The sequence below is a fragment of the Chionomys nivalis genome, chromosome 14 (assembly GCF_950005125.1).
Source record: "Chionomys nivalis chromosome 14, mChiNiv1.1, whole genome shotgun sequence".
In the NCBI taxonomy this organism is placed as follows: domain Eukaryota; kingdom Metazoa; phylum Chordata; class Mammalia; order Rodentia; family Cricetidae; genus Chionomys; species Chionomys nivalis.
In genome coordinates, this window is record NC_080099.1 from 71,719,713 (window position 1) to 71,729,291 (window position 9,579).

Consider the following 9,579-nt stretch of genomic DNA (forward strand, 5'->3'; position numbering starts at 1 on the left):
AAGTTCATTGAAATGTTCATACTGGGGTAGACCCAAATGCTAACTACTTTTCACACAAGATGTCAAACGGTAAACCTCTAAGGTGAAGAACATTGTTTTCTGAGACACTAAGTTAGGAAGAAAAAAAAACCCAGTTAGTTATAATATCAAGTCATTTAGGAAACATGGGAGTCATGTTTAAAATACCAAGTTCAATAAGTGTGCTTCATTAAAACCTCTTTCCATGTTGAATACCACAATACTATTTTTAAAAGTAGTGATTAAATCCTTTTATGATAATTCTGAGGCTAAGAGAGTCCCCAGAACCCTTCAGATCTTAAAGGTGGAATTACTCATTTCTGCTTACCCCGGCTTCCAGTGCTGTGTAATTAAGAATGTCCCTTAAGCAATCAGCAGATTCTTTTCAGGTTACTATATTGGTTTTGTCTCTTCAAATGATACCTGTTTAAGTAGAAATCAAAACACTGCTTGACTGAAAGTGTTGGGTGGATGGTGTACTTAGAGACCAAAGAATGAGGCTTTCTACACAGAATGGCCATAGTTCCTACAAATCTGTCCTTTCAGGGGCCACTGAGCCAGTTCAGTGGGAAAAGGCCACTAAGCCTGTCAATTTGAGTTCAGTGCTTGAAGATCTATAAAGTAGAAGCAAATAAATGACCAACATAAAACCTTGAAAGTAGAAAGAAGAGAATATAGAGCACTAGTTAAAAAATGTTAAGGTCCTAGGTTTGTTGCCCAGTACCACAGAAAGAAAGAAAGAGAAAATAAAGAAGAGGAGGAAGAGGAAGGGAAAACAGAAAGGGCATCTCTAGACTAAAGCTGTACTGAGGATGTGTGGAGTCTGCATTCAGACTATGAGTTTGAATATTCATTTCCGCTGACCATCTGGGCCCCTTGGATCCTGTCTATCTGAAAATAATATACGAGAATAATTATTAACCTGCCAATAATAAGCAACAAATAATAATTACTGGCAAGGTAATTACTGTCCAAGAAACAATAGGTATTACTAAAGGGAAAAATAAAAACCCTTCAGTTTTTATTTAAATTATTTATTTAGATAAAAAAAAAGGTGGTGCTGCACACCTTAAATCAGCACTTAGGAGGCAGAGGCAGGTAAATCTCTGTGCCTTTGAGGCCTGACTGGTCTACAGAGCAAGTTCCAGGACAGTCAAGGCTAAGAAATCCCCCCCCCAAAAAAAAACAAAAACAAACAAAAGCTGGAGAATATCAGGTATTACGTGGCCCATCAAAATGAATAAGAAAGGGCATCATTCTTGGCATTTACTTTCCAACCCAAGACCCTGCTCCCTTTCCTCCTACATGGTAGCCACTGCCAAATCTCTGGAAGCGAAGACAGACTGTGCCTTGTGACAACACAAACTGCCTGGCAGGAGGGTTGGTTTGCCACCACTCTGAGCTTCCTCTCCAAAACCTTACCCCTTCCTCCCAAGCCTCCAAGAGGGATGACCTAAATTTACTTTTTTAAAATCACTAAACTTGAATCTGTTTTCCCATCTGAAATCTAGTATTTGAAGGACTGTGTAAGTACCCTGGCATTGAATGATAGCCTTTGCTGGAGAGGTTGTGGAGTAAGGGGTACACTCATCCATTGCTGGTGGGAATGCAAACTTGTACAACTGTTGAAGGAGCAGCGGGCTGCATTCCTGCCACCCAGCTCCCGGCCACCTGGCTAGCTTTACCCGAAATAACAACACACAAACTGTATTCATATAAACACTGCTTGGCCCATTTCTATTAATGTGTGTAGCACCACGAGGTACGCTTACCAGGAACATTCTAGCCTACGTCCATCCTGGGTCAGAGCTTCATCGCGTCTGCTCCAGAGAAGAGAGGAAATGGCATCTTTCTGAGGTGTCTTACCTCACTTCCTCTTCCTCCCAGCATTCTGTTCTGTTTACTCCACCCACCTATGTTCTAACCTATCAGGGCAAGCAGTTTCTTTATTAATTAACCAATGACCTTCCTCCATCATTTCCCCTTTTTCTGTTTAAACAAAAAAAAGGAAGGCTTTAACTTTAACACAGCAAAATTACATATAACAAAACAGTTATCAAGTAATAATACGGTTACAATATTTACATCTACTTTATCATAACTAAGGAAAACTATAACTATCTATATATTCTTTAACTCCATCGAAGACTCCAGAAGGATATAATATTACCTAAGCAAACAAGAAATAAGCAACTTCCAAACTCTAGAAATGACAGAGACATCTCGCTGCCTGGACAGTCACCCAAAGTTCCTCTGTACCGTTGGGGCATCCATCTTCGGCCTACAGGCCTATGGTATCCAGCAGACATTTCCATGAAGCAGGAAAATTCAAAGGCAATTCAGTCACTATCTGCTGTGTCCTGCAGAATGTCTTGCAGATTCTTTCATGAATCAGGAACCCTGAAAGATCATCTCACCTTTAGCCAAGTTCAGTAGTCCTCTCTCTGCGGGTTCTCTGTGTCCAGTTTATGCAATAGTCCAGGCAAGAGCGGTTTCTTGCCCAAATGGCTATCAAACTCCATAAGGTGCCTCTTCGATGCACATCTTCTTTCTTCTTGAAGTAGATTGGTGCTGCCAGGAGCAGACATGTCTCATTGTCATGAAAAACCCTAAGTTATTAAAACATTTAAAATGCCATATTTTCTAGCCTTTGAAAGATATGATGAATGCCTATCTGAACTATATCCATGCACATCTAGAAAATCTAACTAACATGACTACAAACTTGACTATTATAAATGATTATATATTAACAACCTATATACATTATATTTTTACATGAACTACATAATCACAATACCTTAATCAAGATCAGAAATACATATACAAATAACAAAATTGACCTTAAATCTCTATCAATAAAGCAAAATCTATACTAATGCAAATTACTCATACCTATATCATATCCCCCTTTGTTGTAAAAGAACATTAATAAACAATATTTGGGAATATGGGCTGATGGAGGAGGGTCATCTTTCTATCTGTTGCTTTCATTGGTTAATTAATAAAGAAATTGCCTAGGCCCATTTGATAGGCCAACCCTTAGGTGGGTGGAGTAAACAGAACAGAATGCTGGGAGAAAGAAGCCAAGTGAGTGAGTCGCCATGATTCTCCCACTCCAGACAGACGCAGGTTAAGATCTTTCCTGGTAAGCCAGCTCGTGGTGCTACACAGAATATTAGAAATGGGTTAGATCAATATGTAAGAGCTAGCTAATAAGAGGTTGGAACTAACGGGCCAGGCAGTGTTTAAAAGAATACAGTTTCCGTGTAATTATTTTGAGGCATAAGCCATGTGGGCGGCCGGGTGCCGGGGATGCAGCCCCACCGCTCATATTACAACAATGGGCGCAGTTATTTCTCTCCAAACTGCTTCATGCTGAATGGGGGCACTGTTAATCAGATTTTTCATGGTGTAACCTGTGTGCTAGATTCATCTCAGTCAGCAGTCGAGTGAAGTAAGTTTTTGAAGGTGTTCACAGCAACCTTTCAGGAGGGCATGGTCTATCATACCATATTGGGATAGAAGCAATCCACAGGGTTTCATCCTCTGTGAAAACAAAAGAAGAATCTCTTTTCCAAAGTATCATATCCTTAGATCCAAATTCTGAAGTTAAGGTATTTTCAAAATATCTATGTTGGATTAGTTCAGTAGCATTTATAAACAAGTATCTTTTAGCAGCTGATGTTTCTTCCTCAGCATTCAAACAATTCAAAGAGAGCATAATAGCATACAGTATCAAAATTCTCTGTGTATTTTCCATCTTTGTGTGGCTTTATTTTAACCTCTATTTCTTTTGCTTTTACTTTTTTTTTTTTTTTTTGAGACAAGTTCTCTATATCTTTGTCCTGGAATAACTCTGTAGACCAGGCTGTCCTTGAACTCACAGAGATCCGTCTGTCTCAGCCTCCCTAAGTGCTGGGATTAAAGGTGTGTGCTACCAGACCTTGAACTCACAGAGATCTGTCTGTCTCTGCCTCCCAGGCATTGGGATTAAAGGTGTGTGCATGCAACTGGGCAGAAATAGAAAACACTAAGCCAGACCCAAAAGGAGGAACATGGGATGTACTTACTCATATTTGGTTTCTAGCCATAAATAAAGTACATTGAGCCTATAATTCGTGATCCTAGAGAAGCTAAATAAGAAGGTGAACCCAAAGAAAAACATATAGTCATCCTCCTGGATATTAACCTTCATCAGGTGATGAAAGGAAACAGAGACAGAGACCCACATTGGAGCACCGGACTGAAGTCCCAAGGTTCAAATCAGAAGCAGAAGGAGAGAGAACACGAGCAAGGAACTCAGGACCGTGAGGGGTGCACCCACATACTAAGACAATGGGAATGATCTATCGGGAACTCACCAAGGCTAGCTGGACTGGGTCTAAAAAAGCATGGGATAAAACCGGACTCGTTGAACATAGCGGACAATGAGGACTGCTGAGAAGTCAAGAACAATGGCACTGGGTTTTGATCCTACTGCACGTACTGGCTTTGTGGGAGCCTAGGCAGTTTAGATGCTCACCTTACTAGACCTGGAAAGAGATGGGAGGTCCTTGGACTTCCCACAGGGCAGGGAACCCTGACTGCTCTTTGGGCTGATGAGGGAGGGGGACTTGATCGGGGGAGGGGGAGGGAAATGGGAGGCGGTGGCGGGGAGGAGGCAGAAATCTTTAATAAAAAAAAAGATTAAACAAAAAAAAAATACCCTGGCATTGGAGGTTTAGAAATAACACTGTAATGAGAATAAGCATTTATTAGAAAATTAGACACCCAGTTAAAGCCCAGCAGGGAAATCTACCATATGCCAACTTTTCGTGACATACCATCATTGGTTATGAGCCACCATGGCAAAGAGCTAGCAGCCCAGGAACAGCGTGGGAAATTCTGAAATTGTATGGTAAACCACAGGGAAGATCTATACTTAACAATAATTAAGCCAAGGCTTAAGAATGCCAAGTATCCCTAAACTAATGAAAAGTCAAAAGCATAATTAAGTTGTAAATTAGCCCTGCAAAGGAATGGCAGCTGAGATGCCCACCAGCAGAGGAGAAGAGGCCTCCCTGTATTTCCACTTCCCTGCAGAAAACAGGTCACCAAGTGTTCCGATACACAAAGTTCACCATTACAGGCTGGTTCGCTTATCCCACCCAGTACAGGAATCACTGAGAAAACAGAAGGTGGAGGAAACAGATTGCTGGCCAGTGTGTACTGAAAGGCTGCTGTTGCCTTTTTTCCCCCCAACAAGGTCTCAGTAGCCCAAGCTGTCCCCAAACCGGCTGAATAGCTTACGGTGACCTTGAACCTGCAATCTTCTACTTCCCTCTTGGGAGCCACCACGGGCCCAGTTTTGCCTTACAGGAGATTAAACACAGGGTTCTGTGCATTCTAGGCAAGCATTTTCCTGGCTGGGCTACATCCTAGCCCCTAAACACTCTTTAGACTGCCTCCTTTTGGCAAATGAGAATCATGGTTTTGACCTCTGTAGTCCCATGTGGTGCTATTTTCAATCATCTCTTAGGTAACAAGTGATTCTGCTCTGAAACTCACCAATTATTTTCAGCATTGAGAACCAGGAATGTGATTCAGTAAACACACCTAACTCCAAAGGAGTCAAATTCCTTCTTTAAAGAATGTAACTACGAAAACCATGAGATTTATGGTGTCATGAAATAATTGAAAATGAAACTGTAAATAAACTAAAACAAACTATATTTTGTTCAGCTTGGGAGATGGCCACCATGGAATAAGATATTTTTTTCTGGAAATATAGAACGGTGTCATTATTTTGCCATGTGAGACCTCAGGGATGAAGGGAAGAGCAGATACAGATGTTTGCTGAATACAACAAGCAGGAGGTGCTCTGAGGCAGAGCAGACGGGAACCATACAGAATATACAGAATGGGGTTACTAGCTAGGCAGTGGTGGCACACACCTTTAATCCCAGCACTCGGGAGGCAGAGGCATAATCAGACGGATCTCTGTGAGTTCGAGGCCAGCCTGGAGCTAGTTCTAGGACAGATGCCAAAGCTACAAAGAAAGCTTGTCTCGGGGGGAAAAAAAAAGAACGGGGTTGCTGCAGAGATCTGACCAAGTTTTAAGCATTAGAATTAGAAAACTGTACATTCTAAAGAGCCTTGCCTCAGCAAGAAAAGTTCTGTGATTCTGACAGCATCCAGAGTTTCCGTTTAACTAAAGAACGCTAAAGATGAGTTTCTCATTAGCCAGAGATTGGTTCCAAAGACTCAAACCCCACAGAGCACCAAATTACAGGGTGTTCACAACCCTCATACAAAATGGTTCTAGGCTGGGGCTGAGGCTAACACAGAGAAGAGGTTTAAAATGTGGGAGGTATTGGGTTCAAGTCCTAACAGCTCAATAAATAAATAATACACCAGCATGGTGGGGCGTACCTATAATCCCATCATTTTCAATGCTGAGGTGGGAGGACCATTTTGAGAATGAGGACAACTTGGGCTAGAGTGAGATCCTGTCTCAAAACAAACAAAAGCAAACAAACAAACCAGGCACAGTACTGTCTGTAACTAATATGCGTACTTCATACACTTTGAACCAGCTTTAAATAACTTACAATGCCTAACAGAAGATCAATATTTTGTACCTAGTTGCTACACTGTGTCTTTAGACAATGATAAAGATAAAAGTTTGTACATGTTCAACACAGACATGTTTTTTTTTCCACTTATTTTCAATCCCCAGTTGAGTCTTCTCTGAGTAGAGAAGGCTGATCACAGTCTTCACTACTTTCACCAATTAGGAAATTTTAGGGAAAAAAAGGTAGTACTGACCAGTAAAGTTCTCACTGAAATTAATACCAATCCTCATGCCTCAACCTCTAGAGTAGGAAAATCAAATTCCAATGAAGTTAAAGGAATTAATTACATGGCATAATTAGGATCCCAAGGAGTCTGTTGTTGGGTTACTTATTTATGGCTAAGTGTCAGAAGAGTTACACTGGCTGGGGAGGGACTGAATTCAACCCTCAACACTGTCAAAAAGTATAGTATGTATGTCAAAATTTTAGCTAAGCCTGGTGTCTCAGGTACAGTACCTGAAACCCTAGAATTCAGGAGGTGAAGGGAGGCAGATAAAAGCCACAGCAGACGGGCTACATAATAAGACCCTGTTGCTACTAATTAAATGAAGTCTTCAAGTTGGGTATGCTGGCACACACCTGTTATCTTAGCACTGGAGAGGCTGAGATAAAAGGATCAGGAGCTAGCTTGGGCTATGGAGTAAGGCCTCTCTAACTAATTAACCAATTAATTAAAACAAAACAGGCTTTCAAAATGGCTAGCCTACATCTGGATTCACCAGTCCCTGGACCCAGTCTCCCTAACAGAGGCAGAAAGTGATTGGGGTGTGTGTGTGGGGGGGGGGGGTGTTAATGGTCTCAGACCACAAGATAAAACATGAGCCATCTCCAGGGCTTCCAACCTAGACTCACCCAAAATGTGTTTAAAACCTGTAGTGTGTTTTGCATTCCAGAGCTGCGCCTGCTGAAGACCCAAATTGCAATTACTGCACCAAGATGGAACTGATGAGAGCTCAGAAGGGCGGGGGTGGGGGTTGTCTCGCACGAGTTGAGAAACTGCTATAGATTTAATGACTGGCAAAAAGATTGCCCTGGGAGTCAGATGGCACAACTGTAACCCAAGGTTCTCGGAGGCTGAGACAGGAGGTTCTCAAGTTCACTTCCTTGCGGACTCTAGACCAATCTGAACAATTTAGTGAAGCCCTGTCTTCCTGTGTTAAACTAAAAAGCAGAGAGGAGTAATGGACGTAGTTCAGGAGAGGGTCTAATTTCAGTTCCCGCTTTGAGGGGTAGGGGAACCCTAGCTAAGAAATACAAACATTTTCTAAGTTGTAAATAAGGCGAGAGAAATGGAGGCAGAGCGAGAAAGCATGTCACAGCGTTTTCAAGTTCTCTCTGGAGTTTGCTCTGAGTATCCTATCCTTCGGACAAGGCTCTTAGCACCTGGAGTACAGTACGGTTTCTTGCCGGGGTCCTGAGTCCCCTCCAATGAAGATACAACTCCTTTGGAGGGCGATTGAATTCACTGGACGGATCTCCATGTAGTTCAGCATAAACTGCATTTCACAGAAACCTTCCGGAGCAAAGTTACTTTCTGAGCTCTTGGGGCTCCCCTCAGCTAAAGCGATCAATCGCAACGCTGCCTGGAGAAGCTGAAAACTCGGAAGGCATTTCACACCCAGCTCGGGACCGTGCTGGGGAAAAAAAACGTGTAACACTCCAGTCCCAAACCGGGAACTCCTGCCTTGCATAAACACCACGCCCACCCGTTCCTTAACGACCCCCGCGGTCGTCCCGACTGTAATTATTTATCTCCCACATAAATCAAGGTTCTGTTGACAAATCCGCACGTTTCCACTGCACTGAAGGCTGCCCCCCAAGGCCGTCCTCTCCAGATTCTTTTAAAAAGCAAGATAACTTCTGACACTTTCAAAAACCTGCCTGTAGAGGATACCACCTAGGGGATCAATACCCGCAAGATCTCTGGCACCCGCTGGGAACACGTGGGGACAACTATCCCTCGGGCGGGCGCAGGGAATGGGCGCAGAACTGGAAGCAGTTATTTTCCAGTCAGTAGATCCGAGAGAGAATGATGCCAAATGCACTTTCCGAGCCAGCTGAACTCCGCGGGCACCTAATCATTGCCAGATGCGCGACGCGCGCAACGAGGACGTCCAGACTCCCGGGAAAACAGCCGGCCTGTGGCACTGCGACTGCTGGGACAGCAGAAGGGTCACCGGGAGAGTGGCAAGAGCCTCAAACCCACCCGGAAGAAGGACGATGCCTAGCTTTCCTCCGCATGTTTTTTCAATTACAAAGTTGGAAACTGAAATCCGTAAACAACGGCTTGGGACTTCCAAACAACTCTGCGGAGACCGAGGTTGAGGAGAGCGCCCGAGGGAGTCCCAACCCTAGCCTCGAGGGCTTTAGCTGTGCTGCACGGCGTCCGGGTGTCTGTGCGTGAACTGGGCGCTCGGCTCCCTCCGCCTCTCACCCCCTGACTGCACCTCGGCCGACCTCCCACGAGCCCCGAAGCCGGCAGCCGCCCTACCTTTCATGGTGACCGAGGACACGCGCCGCCCGGAGAAGTCGCACCAGGGCCGTTCACTGCACGCCCATGGCAGTCGTACGCGCTCCAACCCTCGTACCCACCTCCTCACTCTGCCGCCGCGGGGCTGCCGCGCGCCTCTCACCCGGGTTGGGAGGCGCCGCTCCCCCTTGCGCCCCTCCCCCTGGCTGCCTTAGCGGCCGCGCCCACGTCCCTCAGCAACCTCCGCCCCGCCCTCGGCCGGACTCCTGGCCCTCCGGGACTACCCCGCTACCCTTGCGGATCCCCCTTCTTCCAACCAGACCTGCATCCCGGAGAAATACAGAGAACAGCCGCTTTCCCGGGAGGCCTGTGCTTCGCCCTCGGCGTGTATGGAAGGTGCTACTTTCTAGACTTGTTACTGGAACGTAGACCATCTGTTGGGCAGAAAGTCGGGGAGCAGTGAGGCCACAGGGG

The 9,579-nt window shown here is 44.6% G+C and overlaps 1 protein-coding gene across 1 annotated transcript in view; it reads right to left on the minus strand.

The window, feature by feature from the left end:
- Positions 1-9,277, minus strand: part of Colec12 (collectin subfamily member 12) — a 193,369-nt gene extending 184,092 nt beyond the window's left edge. The window contains exon 1 of the mRNA XM_057788738.1: positions 9,127-9,277. Coding sequence (XP_057644721.1) covers positions 9,127-9,133 — 7 coding nt within the window. The 5' untranslated portion in view covers positions 9,134-9,277. The remainder of the gene's footprint in view (positions 1-9,126) is intronic.
- Between the last annotated feature and the right edge of the window lie 302 nt (positions 9,278-9,579).